Source organism: Cyprinus carpio, unplaced genomic scaffold (assembly GCF_018340385.1).
Source record: "Cyprinus carpio isolate SPL01 unplaced genomic scaffold, ASM1834038v1 S000006593, whole genome shotgun sequence".
Lineage (NCBI taxonomy): Eukaryota > Metazoa > Chordata > Actinopteri > Cypriniformes > Cyprinidae > Cyprinus > Cyprinus carpio.
Window position 1 is genome coordinate 463,285 of NW_024879242.1, and position 20,301 is coordinate 483,585.

Sequence of the window (20,301 nt, forward strand, 5' to 3'; positions counted from 1 at the left end):
TACATTTGTTTCAAATAAATGTTACACCATGCTGCTGCTGCTGCTGTTGTTGTTCTTTCAATAAGCAAATTTAAAAGGTATACAATAAATGTATACCGTCACTCAGCCTTTTCAAACTTTTTTTTGCCTCAAAACGAAGAACGAAAACGAACTTCGTTTGAAGTATACCGGGCCCTTTACGGGTTTGGAACGACATGAAGGTGAGTAATTAATGACAGAATTTTCATTTTTGGGTGAACTATCCCTTTAAATGTCCTAATTGAACTATGGTCTAATCCTGGCTTCACCTAAGCCCTGTCTGTGAAACCAGCCCATTGTGTTTTAACATAAATTTATATTTAATTTAGTGATTCCTCTAAGTTCCACTGAGTACCGCTATAAGAATCACCATTAGAAGAAGACGACGTACCGTTCACTGTCAAAGAGGGATAGGCTAGGGTTACCAAACGTAATTGTTATTGATGTTCTAGTTAGCGCTTCAATTGCAATGAATGTGATTTTCTAATTAAAAATAGTATCAGTTTTAGCCTTGCGAAAATAGCCTGCGCTATGGCTAACAATTGCAATGAATGTGATGTTCTAGTTAGCGAATAGCACAGGCTATTTTCCCTGAACAAAACTGATTGCAGTCACCGCTTTCTCAGATCGGCTTCTGTTTGATTACAACTTCAATTTCTTTTGAATTTGGAAAATTCTGCACACAGTAACCATCAGAAAATCTCTTCTCCTGTCTCTGAAATGTCCGGATTTTGAAATCATTCCACAGACTCTCATTTTAACAAGCGTTTAATTCAGCTAGATGATTACAGCACATTGAAAATATGCATAACCGGAAATAGCTGAGCAGTATTATTTCAAAACAGAAGTGTATCATACGGCTCAGTGCAAGTAGTCCATTATAATACAAACTATATAAACACCAAAATAATTATTGCTGGATTTTCAGTGTAAAACAACTAAAGGAGCTGCAAATATTAGCACAGTTTTTGAGAAAAGCTGTCAGAAGTGAAAGTATCTTCAGCTGAAATGTAAACTGATTCTGGTCTACAGTCTGTGACTGAAATGTGTCATAAAATTTTGGATTTAAAGGGGTAAATTAATTCAGCACTGGCAAGATGGGCTTTTAATAAAACTTTGTCAATGCAGTAGAACGTAGTTGCAACATGAAAAGAGAAAACAGAGGAAAAAGTGCTGTGATGTTCACTTTTCCCAAAAAGGTGGAGAAACTTCAACACCCATAATGCACTAGGCTGGTTGTGGTCGTGGCGTCTCTGGTAATCTGACCATTAGTTAGCAAGATAGAAAAAGTATGATCTTGACGTTTAAACAACTTCTGAGTTTTGAATTCATCTTAAACTTTCTCCTTTCTCTCAGAGGAACAGATGTCATGATTGCTGTAACAAAACACATTCATCAGCTGAAAAACTCAGACTGTGCTTCAAGTGCAGAGGTAATTATTTATTATCACCTTTCTCGTCACTATTCTCTGAATTCTCAAGTATCTATGTGTTTTTAAATGTGTAATGGATATACTGTTAAATAATAAATAACTGAAGAAATAATGGATGTATTGTCATGTATAATTAGTTTAGTGCTTCATATACAGCCCTCATATCAGTCTGTCATTATGGAGAGCAGTGAGAGATATTCATCTCCAGAACACAACAGAGAGTCTCTGAAGAGTGACAAATCCATGAATCCTCCTGAATCCAGTGATGATCCAGTGACCTCTGACCCCAGGTGAGATATGATCCAGTGACCTCTGACCCCAGGGGAGATATGATCCAGTATTAGACTTAACACACTGAAGAACAGGCCGTTTTTTGAACAGACGCTATGTTTACGGCATTGCAGCACATTATTGTGGCAGAAAAACAATGGAAACAAGTGGAGGAAAAAATCCACAAAAGGAGGAAAAAATGTGTTGTGCCTTGATGTCAGAATCAGAGATGCATTTTCATTTTTACAGAATGCCATCACCAAAGACACACTGTGAAGCTAAACCCAGATGTTTATGTTTGCAAGCATTAATTGGATAGACTGCACTGATGAATAAAGCATGCATTAATGTAAACAATAGATCTATATAATGTTCATAGAGGAAATAATGTATTAGCCCTACAGTTTCAGCATGAAATAATATGTAAACCTGAAACATTCACATAGACTAGACAGTGATATCAGCAGTCGTTGTAGTGTTTTCTCATGAAGAACAGTTAATAGCACACTAACACACATGTGCAGTTCACTGTTAGTATATAGTTGTTTGGCTGCTTTATAATAGTCTTGTAGAGCTGTGGTTTGTGTCCTTGTCTCCAGTTCTTCAGTCTGTAATACACAAAAATCATTCGACAAATATCAGTATTCAGTGTCCTGGACGTGATCACAACATACTAAATTATAAAGCCATTTGAATGCCTTGAGCTTTTCTTTCATATAGACACTGGTTAAATGTAAAGGTAACTGTAATTTTTTTCATTTATTTGGATCCTTGTGACAGTGAGTGTGGGTCAGGAAACCTCACAGCATTGCTAAGTGTTGCTTTATACGTAAGACATTCACACATTTGGAGAAGGTGTCCGGATCGGAGGATCATGTTTTAAATGTGCTTTGTTGATCACATCTGACTGCTTTCTGTCATCAGGAAACACATCGTCACTGTTTACAGCAAAATAATCTATTTGCGTGTTTCTCAGTATCTGCAGACAGAGATCTTCATCTCCTGCTTACAGCTGTGTGTCTCTGAAGAGTGACGCATCAATGCCTCATCCTCCTGAATTCAGTGATGAACCTGTGACCTCTGACCCCAGGTGAGACACAACACTACTGCTTTATTAATGCAGGGATCTAATCATTTACAAACGACTGATCACAGTCTGTACTTTATGGTGTGGACATTGTAACATGTTAGATGGTTGTAAGATGCATATTTTATCTCCCTCATCTTTCTGAATGAGCAGCCAGCAACAGAAAAGCATACATTGCAAAATAAGAGTCCTCTGTATTTCTGTTTGTTTATAATTAAAGTCCAAAATTATGGATTAAGGTTTTTTGCTTTGTTTTTTGCCTGGTTAATATTGGTATTTTTGGTTGCACACTGTGTTTAAAGTAGGTCTAATGTGTCTCATGGCTGAGTGTGTTTGAATGAATGTGTATGTGCTGCATGTTTCAGAGTCACTCACTCAGATCCTCTCATGATTCAGTGTTTTCAGAGTGGATTCAGATCCTACTGTCACACATTATTACAGTCGCATGAAAACCTTGTTCTGTAGTAAATGCTGCTCTTCACAAACTCCATCTCTGAAACTGAATTTTTTAATTCAGTATTTATAATGCTAACACTGAACTTAATTATAATTATTATAATTATGACTTAATTATTATACTTATAATAATAACTAACATGGTTTCTAGAGAGCAAAAGGTTTTGTGAAAAAAAACCCGTAAAAACTGTAAAATTAACTGTTAACAGGATTTGGTGATCACTAGTTGTATTTCAGCTTTAATGCACAGTTTTTTAAACAAAGCAGCTGATATTTGCGACAGCTGGAAGCTAGTGGACTGCCAAGTCACTTTCGCTGAATTCTTAGAGCTGCTGCTGTTGCAATGGAATATTCTATTGGCTTTCACTTCTTGTCAGTATAAGTTCTTGTCAGTATAAGTTCTAGCCTTCATCCGTCCCTCGGGTCATTTTGACCCGAAAATGATTTTCTGAAGAAATTCTAAAAATCATGTGTTGGTCCAAAATTTCTTTACTTTTGTCACACTTGCACCGGGAATACACAGCAAAAAAAATGTTTTAGTGGATTCCAGGAGTTTAAATGGGTGCAATAAAAAAAGTAACAAAAGTGTCCCTCGCAGGTCATTTTGACCCACATAGAAATTAATTGAATTTTTTTTTGATGTACAAAATCTGAGACAATCCAGTAAAGATTTATACCCAAACGAAGGGCTGAGACTGCAGAATATCCCAAAATGCAGAAAAAAACTGACATACACACACACACATGCACAAACACACACATGGTACACACACTCCCATAGAACACATTATAACATGTTTCATGACTGATACGACTGTAATTTTTCCATTTTTTTTTGACTTAACAGTTAAATTTGAGTGATGTGGTGGAGACCAATGAGTTTATATCATTTATATTTTTAAAAATATATTATATATGTATTTCATATTTATGAAATTGTATGAATATACATATGTTTGGGTTATATCTCAGTTAGAATTTGATTTTTATTTTTTAAATATGGATTTTGTAATGTTTCAATATATATTTGAATCCATAAACAACCAAACTGAAGCCTCAAGATTATCTAATTTCTTATGTTACACTTGTTTTGCTCAGTTAAAATCTCCATAGGATCCTATAGGCCCTTAACCATAAAATGCAATGGTAATAACCTGCTTATTTGCTAATATTTTCTTAATAATATACACAATAAAAGATAAATAAAATAAAAATCACCCAAAAAAATTATAGAAAAACCTACATAAATATTTAGAAAAAATATATATATTTTAAGATTTCTGGACCAAAAAAAAAAGTAGTGTAATTTTTATCCTCAAGGGACACTTTTGTTATAGGTTGGAGAGGGATGGATGAGGGCTGGAGAACCTTAGTGCCCCCAGTGGTGCGTAGTAGTATTACTCTAAGAAGAAAAACCATGAGAACAGGCCTAGCCCTGTTACAATATGGATAAATGGTGTTTGTGTTTGAGGCAGAGAAACTCTTTTATCACAGCAGTATGTCAGCGGTCATAAACACGTTAAGATGATTTAAAGTAGCCTGTAAGTATAGTTTAAACTGAAGGAAGAATGATTTCTGTGTGTTTATCAGGATCATCAGGAGGAGCGAGAGATCTTCATCTGCAGATCACAGCTGTGTGTCTCTGAAGAGTGATGCATCCATGGGTCATCCGCCTGCATTCAGTAATGAAGCAGTGACCTCTGACCCCAGGTGAGGATAAATGTGTGGTGATGAATGAACTGGTTTATGGGAGTCAAAAACACAGTCAATGTACACAGACAGGACTCCACACAATGAGCACATGACCTCCTACATTGAAAATTTCATCAGCGCTATGAAGATGTCATATATATAATGTTATGAAAATATCTAATAATGTGTTTTCTTTAACCTGTTAACCAGCACCCCCCATTATGGGACTCACAGCTGAAAATGCTCTACCTAACTTAAAATTGCAACAGTTCCTGACTTCATTGTTCTACACACACAATTTTGGTGTCTTTGGAAAGAAGACCCTTTGGGCTTTACTGTCCATCATCCAGAGTTGATAATGCTAAAGATAAAAAGTTATAGACCCTGTGTCTTGAAAAAATATGTTCCACACTTAATTTTTTATTATTTCATATAAAAATACATGAAATTAGTCCTGGAGCAATCCAGAAAAGTAATGGGTTGAAAGTCACATGTCTGAAGAAGATACCATGAAAAATTAGATTCCTGCAACCATTTTTCTGAGACTATGTCATATGCCCATATGCAGGCAGCAAAAACTGAAGGCTATCTACCTGGCTTGACCTTCCTAGATACTGAATGAGGCATCAGCTCCATTCTAGAGAAACTCCCATATAGTCTACAAGAGAAATGGATGTTGCAGGGAACTCGTTACAAACACAAGTATGGTGTCAGCTTTCCCCCCTTTTCATTCTTTTGTGATTTCATTTGTTGCGAGGCCTGCATGAGAAATGATCACAGCTTTAACATGATTATGCATAATGCTACATCATCTAAAGGAGAGAGATTTTCATCAAAGGCTATCAGAGCTCCCGTCACTGTTCACAAAACAGAAATAGACAATAGCCACACAAAGGGATGAATCTACCAAAGCAAGTGACAGCCTCAACAGACATTGTCCTATCCATAAAAAGCCACATCCCCTCAGAAAGTGTAGAGGTTTCAGGGAAAAGACCTTGCAGGAATGCAGAGCGTACCTCAGAGAGAACTTAATATGCTTTAGATGCTGCTCGTCAACTACACACCAGGAAAAGGACTGTAAGGCAGTAATGCAGTGGTCTGAATGCAACAGCGACAAGCATATAGCCGCACTTCACAACGGCCCACCCTCCTGGTTAAAAAAGGAGAATAGCAATCCCTCTACAAACTATGGCGGGGAGCGAGAAGAGCCTCCTTCCCCAGTCGCCGCATCCACTTGCACAGAAGTGTGTAGAGATCACAGCAGTGGAAAATCCTGCTCAAAGATCTGCCTGGTAAATGTGTATCCAAAAGGTGAGCCTCAGAACAAACAAAAGGTTTATGCAATCATAGATGATCAGAGCAATAGATCTCTGGCTATATCTGCCTTCTTCGAGATGTTGCAGACAATACGGCACCTTACACACTTTGGACGTGTGCAGGGTGTCACGGAAGCTGAAGGGCATAGAGCTGAAGGTTTTATAGTGGAGTCCTTTGATGAAAATACACGCTTTGCTTTTCAATCACTTATTGAATGCAACCTCATCCCAAACAACAGAGCAGAGATTCCTACTCCAGAGGCAGCAAAATACCACAACCACTTAAGATCAGTAGCTTCCGAGATTCCATGTCTAGATCCCAAAGCCAAAATTATGGAAAAGTAAGGAAAGTTGAGGTCGAGGTGGTCAAAGACGGATCATCTAAGGTGTTCTTATGACCTAAATTGGATGTCGTTTTACTGCTATCTCCTGGGACTGAATAGACAAACGCTATTATGCTTGATGGCATCTTACAGATACCAGATGGGGAGTGTACTGTTTCCAGTGTAATTTAGTTTAGTGTAGTTGAATTTTTTTGAGCCACTAGGTGGTGCTATTCTATACGTTTTGACAGTAATCTCTGACATTAATAGCAGCCATCTTGTTTTACTCAGTTGATGCTGATAATCACACGGGTAAAGCAGCTATTTTTTAGGTTGGCCCTTGGGTGGGTGATAGTTGGAGATGTATGCATTAATGGAGCTCACAAGCCTTCATCAGTTGATGTTTTCAAAACTCATATTTTAGGAAATGGATGCCCCAGCTACAAACCCGATTCCAAAATTTGGAAAGTTGGGACACTGTACAAATTGTGAATAAAAACAGAATGCAATGATGTGGAAGTTTCAAATTTCCATATTTTATTCAGAATACAACATAGATGACATATCAAATGTTTAAACTGAGAAAATGTGTCATTTTAAGGGAAAAATAAGTTGATTTTAAATTTCATGGCATCAACACATCTCAAAAAAGTTGGGACAAGGCCATGTTTACCACTGTGTGGCATCCCCTCTTCTTTTTATGACAGTCTGCAAACGTCTGGGGACTGAGGAGACAAGTTGCTCAAGTTTAGGAATAGGAATGTTGTCCCATTTTTGTCTAGTACAGGCTTCTAGTTGCTCAACAGTCGTAGGTCTTCTTTGTCGCATCTTCCTCTTTATGATGCGCCAAATGTTTTCTATGGGTGAAAGATCTGGACTGCAGGCTGGCCATTTCAATACCCGGATCCTTCTTCTACGCAGCCATGATGTTGTAATTGATGCAGTATGTGGTCTGGCATTGTCATGTTGGAAAATGCAAGGTCTTTCCTGAAAGAGATGACGTCTGGATGGGAGCATATGTTGTTCTAGAAATTGGATATACCTTTCAGCATTGATGGTGCCTTTCCAGATGTGTAAGCTGCCCATGCCACAGGCACTCATGCAACCCCATACCATCAGAGATGCAGGCTTCTGAACTGAGCGCTGATAACAACTTGGGTTGTCCTTGTCCTCTTTAGTCCGGATGACATGGCGTCCCAGTTTTCCAAAAAGAACTTCAAATTTTGATTTGTCTGACCACAGAACAGTTTTCCACTTTGCCACAGTCCATTTTAAATAAGCCTCGGCCCAGAGAAAATGCCTGCGCTTCTGGATCATGTTTATATATGGCTTCTTTTTTTACCTATAGAGTTTTAGCCGGCAATGGCGAATAGCACGGTGGATTGTGTTCACTGACAATGTTTTCTGGAAGTATTCCTGAGCCCATGTTGTGATTTCCATTACAGTAGCAATCCTGTATGTGATGCAGTGCCATCTAAGGGCCCGAAGATCACGGGCATCCAGTATGGTTTTCTGGCCTTGACCCTTACGCACAGAGATTGTTCCAGATTCTCTGAATCTTTGAATGATATTATGCACTGTAGATGATGATAAATTCAAAGTCTTTGCAATTTTTCTCTGAGAAACTCCTTTCTGATATTGCTCCATTATTTTTCGCCGCAGCATTGGGGGAATTGTGATCCTCTGCCCATCTTGACTTCTGAGAGACACTGCCACTATGAGAGGCTCTTTTTATACCTTTATCATTTATACCTTTATTCATACTTTTTATCATGTTGCCAATTGACCTAATAAGTTGCAAATTTGGCCTCCAGCTGCTCCTTATATATACATTTAACTTTTCCAGCCTCTTATTGCTACCTGTCCCAACTTTTTTGGAATGTGTAGCTCTCATGAAATCCAAAATGAGCCAATATTTGGCATGACATTTCCAAATGTCTCACTTTCAACATTTGATATGTTATCTATATTCTATTGTGAATAAAATAAAAGTTTATAAGATTTGTAAATTATTCCATTCCTTTTTTACTCTCAATTTGGACAGTGTCCCAACTTTTTTGGAATTGGGTTTGTATATGAGTCCATGTCCAAACAGTATGCATGTGAAGGACTTTTTCAATCTTCATGATGAGCCACAGAAATCCTCTACGCTGAACCCTAAACAGAGAAGGTTGCATATACATAATGGGTGTCCAATAGGAGAATCAGTTTTCTGCTACTCAAAGAACGACGATAAACCAGCTCCCTCAATGGATGACCTTACCTTCCTGAAGATTATGGAAAGAGAATTCCATTAGAATGAGTCAAATAGCTGGGTTGCCCCACTTCCATTCTGTAGCCCACGGCAACGCCTTCCGAATAATAAGGTTCAAGTCAACAACCTGCTCATGTTACTGACTCGCAAACTAAAAACACACCCAAGGTAAGGGAGCACTTTGTGGATTTTATGCACAAGGTATTTGAGAATGAGCATGCAGAGTTGGCACCACAATTGCAGAATAATGAAGAGTGCTGGTATCTACCGAAGTTCGGGGTGTACCATCTGAAGAAGCTCAGCCAGATAAGAGTATTATTCGACTCTAGTGCTCGACATCAATGTGTATCATTAAATGATGTCCTTGTTACTGGCTATAATGTAAACAATAGCCTCTTGGGGGTTCTACTGTGGTTCAGGAAGGAACATGTGGCAGTGGTGGCTGATATTCAGCAAATGTTCCATTTCTTTGTGGTTGCAAAACAGCATCAGAACTTTCTACGCTTCCTTTGGTATGCAACAATGACATAGACAACAAGGTGCTGAAGTACCAGATGCGAGTGCATGTATTTGGTAATAGCCCGTCTCCAGCAGTTGCCATATATAAAATTAGGAGGGCTGCCCACGCAGGTGAAAAAGACTATGGATCCGAAGCAAGGCACTTTGTGGAAAGGAATTTTTATGTGGATGATGGCCTTATCTCTCTCTCCACAGAAGAGGAAGCCATCAGGCTGCTTAAGGCCACTCAGAAAATGCTGGCTTTGTCTAATCTACATCTTCAATGTAGAGGAATAAAGTGGAATTTATGAAAGCATTTCCTCCAGAAGATCTCGCAAAGGAGTTAAGGAATCTAGATCTCAGCACTGGCCTCCCACCAGTTCAAAGTTTGGGGGTGAACTGGGACATGTCTGAAGACATGTTCATCTTCCAGGTTTCAGACCAGTTGAGACCTTACACCAGACATGGGTTCTGTCAACAATCAACAGTTTGTCTGACCCACTTGGGTTTGCTGCGCCTGTCGTAATTCAGGGCAGACTCCTGCTCAGAGCGCTAAACACAGAGTCTTGTAACTGGGACCTCTGCCAGATGATAAATTTAAAGAATGGATAGTTTGGAGAGATTCATTAAAAGAGCTTGAGCATGTCAAGATTCCCCACACATATGCTAAAATCTCTCTATGTCAAGCACAAAGAAAAGAGATGTGTGTCTACTGTGGTGCATCTACACATGCTATCGCAGCTGACGCTTACAGCAGGCTTATCAATACAAGCGATAATGTAGAAGTGGGCTTCATGTTTGGCAAGGCTCCCCGACCTGCGATCTCTGTTCCCAGACTTGAGCTGTGCACAGCTGTTCTAGGGCTGGGCGATAAAACGATAACGATATGTATCGCGATAGACATGTAATCAATATCAATAAAAAATGTATTTGATAAAACGTTCGATTTTTTTTTTCTTCGTCGGAAGAAACCAGAGGTTGCGAAGCAAGTTTGGTTGCATGAACAAAGGCACTCTCTCTCTGGTAACCTAGCAACGTATGGAGTGACACGCTACCAGCCAATCATGTAACAGTTTGGTTGCGCCATATCGTTGTCTCGTGTTGGATTCTTCAGCAACAGAACCGGCGTGGAGTGATAAGTTGAAAGCCTTATTTGATCGGTGAGTGATGTAGATAAGATGACTGGCTGCTGCGCCAATTCTGACAGGTGCCCGCGCACGTTACTGAGAGAACAAGCAGAGAGAGAGCCCCTCCCCCGGCCTCGTGCGCCTGCACTCTCACAAGCTGTGTCCCAAACTTAAGTGCATGGACTCCGAAGTGTGCATTTGAAGTGAGAATGCATCACAGTGGCACGACGAAGGGTGTCCCAAACTGAAGTGTGTGGACTCCGAAGTGCGGATGTGAAGTGCGATTGCGTCACAGCGTCACAACGTAAGCTGTCCTAAAGTCAGAATGTGCACTTCGAAGACCGCATTTAAAGTGCGAATGCGTCACTGCGGCGCGACGAAGGCTGACGAGTTTCGAAAGCGACTTCAAATGCGCCCTTCATTTCCCATGAAAATGAAGTGTACATCTTATGGACACTTCGCACCCTACCATATCCCAGAATCACTTGCGTGCATATGACGAAGGTGTTTATATTCAGAGACAGGTGCGAGTTCTGTGGAGGACTTCACATTGAAATGTAAGTATTGTGTTTTCATTTACTCAAATACCTAGCGAAAGTGTTTAAAGCCAGGGTTTTTTTTAACATAAAGCCCACAAACAATAAGACAGCCACTATATAAGGCAATGGTCTTTCCCTTTGTTGTGTTTCTGTAGTGCAGTCATGCAAGAGATGTCTATAAATGTTTCAACCAAACTTTAGCACTTCAGTATTTTGTATGCATGTCCTGCTGTGTCATATTTTCTAATGTTAAGATTGCAAACCTGTATTTTTTCATAAGTGTTTCCATTTTCTTTTGTTTTAATACTATTCTGGAGAAAGTGAGCATGTGTTGTTATTGTTGTTAACAGGCATGGTTTATTTGTGAAGTGTCCTGAGACAGGTGAGGGAGCGAGTGGACAGGGAGGACATCAAACTCAAACAAATACATTCTTCATTAGCCAAGAGAAAACAGTGGGAAAAACATTGAGTACATTACAGTTTTTCCAATATATTTTTTTAAATGTCATATTGTCAATGAAACAACCTAATTTCTGTAGTTTATTTTTGTGATGCAAGTTAAAAATGAAATGCATAAATTGTATACATTATTAATTTTTTGTGTGTAATTTATTCGTAAATAAGCCTGAGTACTTTCTGTACATTTTGTATTTTTGTTTTGCATATTCACGTGTAAATATAAGAAAAGTGCTTATGTCCATTGTTATTTTTTTTAATGTAGCTTATAATTTTTTCCACAACACACACTAAAACAAATTTATCTATACATCAATTAAAAACCTTTTTTCTTACAACTTAAATCCTTTTTATACATAAATAGAAAGTACTTTTTACAACCATTTACATCATAGCTTAGGTTTAACATCAGAAAAACAACATCAGTTTGAGCCCGGCCCTGCCTCCATGTGTTCTGGGGTCTTCAGGAGGTCAGTCTCTTGGTAAATGGCCAGCACCTCCTCAGTCTCTCTGAGGATAATGTGGTGACAGTGGAACGAGGGACATGTCAAACACTCTGGAGACCATATGTATGATGTACCACTAGCAGATCGAAGAGAAACACCAGGGTCGGGATCGTGGCACACCATCACTGTTGCCGTTCACTTCCCAGTAGATCCAGCAGCACAGTCAGGGTCTCCCTGCTCAGAACAAAACCATTAAACACCTGTCCAGCGCTGCCACATTCAGCTTTATCCTGCAGTACAGGGGTCTGATCTGATTTAGGGAAAGAAGGAAAAGAGAAATTGTTTAGAGCTATGACAACGTAATTAGTACAAGAAATATTGACATACTTCAGTAAACTACTTTTAGTAACTACCAATACCATATTGGCGAAAAACTACTACTCATATTTGAAGTGAAGATTGTGAAGGCGGAGCATCTCACGCACTTCGGAGGACCCTTCGTGCACTTCGGAGGTCTGGTCTTCGAAGTCCGTGGCCTTCGAAGTGTGCACACTCAACTTTGGGACACAGCTACAGTCTTCAAACTGTCTTGCTTTCCCTCGCTCCCTCGTGCATATTAATCAAAATTGATATTACCATCAAAATCAATTGAGAATTGACACGATGATAGGTCGGAAGACCGAAGTTTCACGTGAAGCATTCAGAGATTTTTTTCCCTGAATTACCGCTGGGTGTGAATTGTACTAAAATAATGTTGCCTTATCTTCTCTGAAAAGCATTCAGCACATTCAGCTGACATAAACCACACTTTAAATAAACGAACAAAACCTATCCAGTGATGAAATGTTTTCTGTGTTGACACAAATCTTGTGCGATGTCGTAACTACCGGAGTAATCACATGTGCTGTCGCCGCGTCATGATAGCGCCTTATATTTTCCTGTTTTTTTGTCCTTTGCCAATCACACCTATGAATCAGAGGAAGGTAAAAGGATTAGTTCACCCCAAAACGAAAATTTCCTAATCATTTACTCACCCCCAGTGCCATCCAAGATATCCATGTCTTTCTTTCTTCAGTGGAAAAGAAATTAAGTTTTTTGAGGAAAACATTTCAGGATTTTTTCTTCATATAATGAACTTCAATGGCAACCAACTCGGTTGCTATTGTTTCCTCAAAAAACTTAATTCTCTTATTTAGACTCGTATTTTTAAATGCCTGCTTCTCTATTGCTGGATGCTCATTCAGAAAGATGAGGAAGATCAAATATGCATCTAACAACCATCTAACATGTTATCCACAGCATAAAGTACAGACTCATAATTCATCAGCAGTTGATCACAAGTGATCATCTGGCACAAATGTGCTCTGTTCACTGATTGTGAACAGCTGTGAAACACAAGCCTGTAGAAGAGCAACAGTGCCACGGTTTTATTCTGAATGTGCAGCGCTCAGGTTTATTTCATCACAACAGACTTTTGAAGATTAATTATCACTTTTGACTCTATCATAATTCCCGCTTTTCAGTCTCCACATTTAAGATAATAAAGATGATGTTTGTTTTGCAGTGTAAGATGTTGAAGACTGTAAGATGTTGAAGCTGCAGGAGCTTGTTTTATTCACACTTGTGCTCCTGGACACAGTTCACTGTTCACACACATCTAGTGTTTGCTGTAGATGTGAGTAAATGCTCGCACTGTCGAGTCCTGACAGAGAGAAGAGTTATGATTTTATTCCTGATTTCAACTCAAATCTGTGTACAAAGGTTCAGTGATGGAAAATGAATTTGATGTCAATGTCCAGATATAACAAAACATACTGGCTAACAGAATCTCTGCTGTCAGCTTGAGAAAGAGCTTTTGGTTTCTTCCTCATTTCTTGAAGCTCTTCGTGAGTTTGTTCCTTTCCTCGTCACCTTTAACTGTTCGCTGGAGGATTGTAAGACACTCTTTTCATTTTCCTGCTTTTCTGCTATGGAACTATGTGCATTAAACAAAAAGATAATAAGATTTACTGAAACTGAAATTATACTGAAAATACTAGACCGACATCTCTGTTGATTTAGATGTTAATTTATACATCCTTTATTTTCAGATATGTTTAAACTGTTGTTCTTGTGATATTCCAGCAGAGCAGATGGAGAGCAAAGCATCTCTCGAGGAGCCGCCTCTGTCTTCTGTCTGAACGACACGAGTGTTACAGCGTCTCTGAATAAACATGATCAACCAGTGAATGATGAACTACAGAGAGTCAAAGACCAGCTCAAAACCAGTATGAAGAACAAGTATGAGAGATTATTTGAGGGACTGAAACTCCAGGAGAATGAAAGCCTCCTGAACAGCATCTACACACAGCTCTACATCATAGAGGGAGAGAGAGAGGGAGTGAATGAAGAACATGAGGTTTTACAGATGGAGAAAACAGCAAGAACACAACACTCACAAGACACTCCAATCTACTGCAATGACATCTTTAAAGCCTCAGCTGAAGCAGGATCTGAGGAGAAAGAGCAGGTCAAGACTGTTCTTACTAAAGGCAACGCTGGAATTGGAAAAACCGTCTCTATTCAGAAGTTTATTCTGGACTGGGCTGAGGGAAAAGCCAATCAGGATGTAGATTTCATGTTTGTGCTTCCATTTCGAGAGCTGAACTTGATCCGAGATCATCCGTACAGTCTTCACAGACTTCTGCTGGACTTTCACCCTGAATTTCAAGATCTGGACTCACAGATTTATGAGGAGTGTAAAGTTGTGTTCATCTTTGATGGTCTGGATGAAAGCAGAATCACACTGATGTTTTCAGATGCTCAGAAAGTTTGTGATGTGACTAAGACTTCATCAGTGGCTGTGTTGATGTCAAACCTCATGAAAGGAGAGCTGCTTCCCTCTGCTCTCATCTGGATCACCTCCAGACCAGCAGCAGCCAATCAGATCCCCTCCAAATACATCACCCGTCTGACAGAAATTCAGGGATTTACTGAGCCTCAGAAGGAGGAATATTTCAGGAAGAGAATCAGTGACCAGCATCAAGCCAGCAGAATCATCTCACACATCAGAAGAGCAAGAAGCCTCCACATCATGTGCCACATCCCCGTCTTCTGCTGGATCTCATCCACTGTGCTTCAGAAGCTCCTGATAGAAGATCTGAGAGCAGAAATCCCTCAAAGTCTGACTGAAATGTACATCCACTTCCTGCTGATTCAGATCAACATGAGGAACCAGAAGTATGAAGAGAAAGATCCAGAGAAACTCCTGCAGTCCAATAGAGAAGTGATTGTGAAACTTGCTGAAGTGGCTTTCAAAGCTGATGAAGGGCAATGTAATGTTCTGTGAGGAGGACCTGATTGAGAGCAGCATAGACCTCACTGACGCCTCAATGTATTCTGAGATTTGCACTGAGATCTTTAAGGAGGAATCTGTGATTCATCAGAGGAAAGTCTACAGCTTCATCCATTTGAGCTTTCAAGAGTTTCTCGCTGCTTTCTATCTGTTTTACTGTTATTTAACAAAGAACAATGAGCCACTGGAGTTTCTGGATAAAAGATTTAAAAAACACAGTTCAAACAAAGTCTCTCTGTATAAGTTACTTATATTAACTGCACGTAAAGCTTGTGAGAGTAATAATGGACGTCTGGATCTGTTCCTGCGGTTCCTGCTGGGCATCTCACTGGAGTCCAATCAGAGACTCTTACAGGATCTACTGACACACACAGAGAACAGCTCAGAAACCATCAGAGAAACCACACAATACATTAAAGAGAAGATCAAAGATGAAGATGATCGTCTCTCCACTGAAAGATCAATCAATCTGTTTCTCTGCCTGCTGGAAGTGAAAGATCAGACTCTGTCCAGAGAGATTCAGGAGTTTGTGAAATCAAACAAACACTCAGAAAAGAAACTCTCTCCTGCTCACTGCTCATCAATCGCCTACATGCTTCAGATGTCAGAGGAGCCACTGGATGAGCTAGACCTCAAGAAATACAAGACATCAGCTGAAGGGAGAAGACGACTAATTCCATCTGTGATCAACTGCAGAAAAGCTCTGTGAGTGTTTAATCATTAACTAAACTATCATATTTAATAATGAATCTGACACCTTTAAAATAAATGCTCCTAAATGAGAGATTTTCTACTAAATAACAGGCCAGAATCTTAAAGAAGTCAAGAGTCATGACATGTCTTTTTAATACAGTAGATAGTAGATCACAATGGCTTTTAGTGCCGTGGGTAAACACAACCCAGTCACGTGAAACTCGTTCATTAATTCAGCAGCAGCTGCAGCAAAGGGATGGTCAAAATCATTGATCAGCAAAGCTGAGAAATTTTTACTGTGAATGAAGGTAAAATAATAGAATACATTACTGGTAATATTAATAACAATAATAATATAGCATTATAACATTTAATCTGTTCCAGCTGTTTGACTGCTTTTACAGTGAACTATTACAGTGAAGACAGTACTGAAGTGTGCTTACCCTTTAATGTACAGCACTAGCTAGTATTTTAGATGATTATACATGTAAAAAGATTTGCATTATGCCATAAAATAAATAAAACAAAAGAAAAGTGGGATTACTGTGAATGGGAATATCATGATATTATGATATAGGTCAAGTTCCCCTTCAGTTGGTCACTACGACTCACCTCATGACCGTCGAATTGGGATCTCACTTCTAGAGACCAATCTACTTCGAGTGTAAACATGCATAGCAGCTTTTTGCTTTGGAGCAGAGCAACAACATTGTTTTGCTCTTGCCTGATCCTTCATGTGTGACGATGTGGTTTACACAGATGCCTCCACCACTGGTTGGGGGGGCCACGTACAATGGACACGCAGTGCCTTGAACCGTCTCAAAAGGCGCTTACGAGGCAAGCATGTGCTGGTCTGAATGAACAACACAGTGACCATTGCGTACATCAACCGACAAGGTGGTTGGTGCTCCCGTCGTATGTCACAACTCATCCCCCACCTCCTCCTTTGGAGTCGGAAGGTTCTGAGGTAATTTCTGTCTGCTTAACTGTGCGGCCGACGAGCTGTCATGAGCCGTGCTCCCGGGAGAATGGAGACTCCATCCCCAGATGGTCCAGCTGATTTGGAGACATTTTGGAGTCGCTCAGGTAGACCTGTTTGTCCTTTTCAGGAACCTCTCACTGCCAGTTGTTTTACTTCCTGACCGAGGGAACACTTGGCACAGATGCACTGGCACACAGCTGGTTGCGGGGCCTGCGCAAGTATGTATTTCCTCCAGTGAGCCTTTTCACACAGACACTGTGCAGGGTCAGGGTAGACAAGGAACTGCTTGTGGCACCGTATTGGTCCACTTGGACCTGGTTCCTGGGAACTAATGCTCCTTGTGTCAGCCCCTCCTTGGCAGATTCCTCTGAGGAAGGATCTACTGACACAGAGACGGGGCACTTTGTGGCGGAGATTATAGTTGCCTTACCCCATGCGGTATTGGCCACCATCACTTCGGCACGAGCACTGTCTACGAGACCTAATTCGCTGGTCACAACATGACGTCTCCATTCCCTCCTTCAGGAAACAAGGGTTACATACATAACCGAGACATTTTCTAACACATATTTACTTTGTCAGCATCAGGATCAAATTAATGTTACAATAGGTTTGAAACTTACATTTAATAATTTGTTGATGCATTTTAGCAGGTCACGCATGTTCTTTTTCATTATCTGTCCATTTTTGACATCTATTCTGGTATACAAAACAGCCCTGCTCATGACATGCCAAAAAAATATAATGTCCATGAATTAAGACAATGCTGATCACTTTTTTCATTAAATCGTTCCTTTGTATGAGCTTAAACATGAAAGCACTGTATATATTCAGTCCGGTGAATTAACTAAAAAAAATTAAGAAACAAGTTAAAGGTCTTAATTTACAGGCACATGCACAGTAGGGATGCGGTGATTAACTAGTTTTGATCGATCAAAAGAGAGAAAAAGAGAGGTGACAATAGTCTACCTGCGCTTGCGCATCTCTCTACAAACAATGAAGCTAAGTTTACTTACTTAAACAGTGATTTAACCCCCTTGTTGCTGATGAATGTAATGTAACGATTCAGTATCCAAGCTATTTTATTAATAAAAGTTGAGGGGAACCGTTCATAACAAGTTTGTGTGTGCGCAGCAAGATTTCCAATCTCACAAAATAGACATTATTTTCAGGCCACATGTAAAATCATATGAATTATTATAATTATTATTAAAATCAATACATATGGATGACAAAAGATTACAGTAATAGTTAAGTTTATTCCCCTCATTTAGTTTCTCCTAACAACTCTCAGAGGGATTGGCATGGTAATGTACATTACAATGTGTAACACTACTGTTAATGCCTGGGCTTCAGCAATTGATGGTGAGTTGGCTGGGTTATCTCTTGAAAGTTATGGTTTACAGAAATTATATTTTCTGATGCGGTGCCTCCAAAAATGTGTCAACTATACACAAAGAAAATAGTCTGTGCACTGTTACTCCTGATTAAATAAAATGAAATACCCTATTTGTTATGGGCTGTTCTCTTTATAAACCACACTGTAATCAAGTTACTCAATGAAAATATACAGTAAAAACAAGTACTAAAGTAGTAACAAATAAAGACTTATTTTACCAAACAAAAACTCTCAAATTTAAAACAAAAATAAGATATCCCTTATTTTTATAGCGCAAGTAAATTATAGAATGAACACAGAGAAATAAAAAAAACTGCAGACTCAAAGCTGATACCAGATATTAGTTGCAGTTGTATACCTTTATGTATCCAAAACTGTACCTTTAATCACATATTCACCCTTACACGTCCTTAAATGTTCCTAAACCAAGCACTTGGATTTCGTTGGGGCCCCTATTCGGTGGTGCACATAATGGCAGTCACATTTGGATGACACAGTTTTTAAAGTACTCTGTCAATCTGGTTACTCACTCAGTCACTCCACTCTGTTACAGTGAAACTCTCCAAGTCGTGAAGAGAAACGATTACGTGAAGCTTTAATCCTCTTTTCCTTGATAGGCACAGGAAAACAGTCCAACGCTGAAATAAGTAATGTGTCACTCGTTCAGAAAATGTCAGATGAGTCCCAACCACGAAGGCCTGTGCTCTCTCTCCTTCAACTGCCAAACAGTCCACTGTTGGCATATAACCCCCCTGAAAACACTCCAATTCGGTCTGTGACTCCTCTGTGTCCTCAAATCCCGAAGAAACAATAGAACAACGCTACAGACTTTTCAGATATAGGACGGCTGCTACGATGAACGGAGTAGACCTAATGTATTAGTAACGGAAAACCCTCCCGTTATCAGATAGCTATAAATTATCTGTATGTGATCTAGGATACGAACACTGTTGCTAGATAAACTTTGACAGCATTACCTTAATTTTTTCTGTCTTACTCCGTCAAGCATCGCTAACCTCTCTCTGTTCTTTTTCCCAACCTCACGTTATCATTTTGATTGATTGAAGGTGAACACATCTCATTGGTTAGCATTTAAAATACCTCGGAATACACTGTACATGATATGTTCAAAATCAAATGTATGTACACACAATATTGAAAGTACATCAATTTTAAATAAATGTGTGTACAAATATTCACAGGGTTACACAATGTTAATGTATTTGGTCTTGGCGGAATAGATCTGCTACACTGCTGCTGCTGTAGAACAAGTACAGAGACTATACATCCACAACATGCTACTGTGAACATGTAAGAAATATTGCTGCTGTAAATATAACATACATGAAATAACCCCCATATAGCACACATGAATCACCTCGTAGCTGATCTATAAAGGTGGAGCTGGGGAAGGTGGAGGGTTTCTGAAGCAAGCTGCAACTGCTACGGCAAGCAGCAGTCTTATATATTTGAATGATGAGCAGCAAGTTCATTGGCTACCGATACAGGAGATAACCATTTAGCTGTGCCATGTGATGATGTCATTAGGTCAGATTGAGTTAGACCTATCGGACTGCATCTTCTAGAATTTCATGACAGAACTCTGTATTTCTGTCATGACAACTCTCGGAGGGATTGGGATGGTAACGTACATGACAATGTTAATGTATTTAATCTTGGTGGAATAGATCTGCTACACTGCTGAGCAAGTACCAAGACTTGCTACTGCCAATTGTTACTATCTCTTTTTGGATCGCAACAAAATAAGGTAGTCACCGCACATCACAACTAATTATTAAGTTAATTTATTTGTCCATGGAAGACAGAACAACATAGAATGTAAATATAAATGGTAATTAGTGTGTCAGCAGATACACATAAGTGTGTAGCAATCATGAAAGACAGCAGTCCAACCAAACACAGTCCATGGAACCTCCAAGAACAACAACCATCCCCAAAGGAGATGCATCAAAGGCATC

The 20,301-nt window shown here is 39.4% G+C and overlaps 1 protein-coding gene across 1 annotated transcript in view; it reads left to right on the forward strand.

The window, feature by feature from the left end:
• The first annotated feature begins 1,136 nt into the window (after window positions 1-1,136).
• The window catches only part of LOC109097827 (NACHT, LRR and PYD domains-containing protein 12-like), a 66,559-nt gene continuing 47,394 nt past the window's right edge, over window positions 1,137-20,301 (forward strand). The window contains 6 exon segments of the mRNA XM_042754804.1: window positions 1,137-1,450; window positions 1,607-1,740; window positions 2,697-2,810; window positions 4,854-4,973; window positions 14,039-15,211; window positions 15,213-15,953. Of these exon segments, the coding sequence (XP_042610738.1) occupies window positions 1,310-1,450; window positions 1,607-1,740; window positions 2,697-2,810; window positions 4,854-4,973; window positions 14,039-15,211; window positions 15,213-15,953 (2,423 nt within the window). The 5' untranslated portion in view covers window positions 1,137-1,309.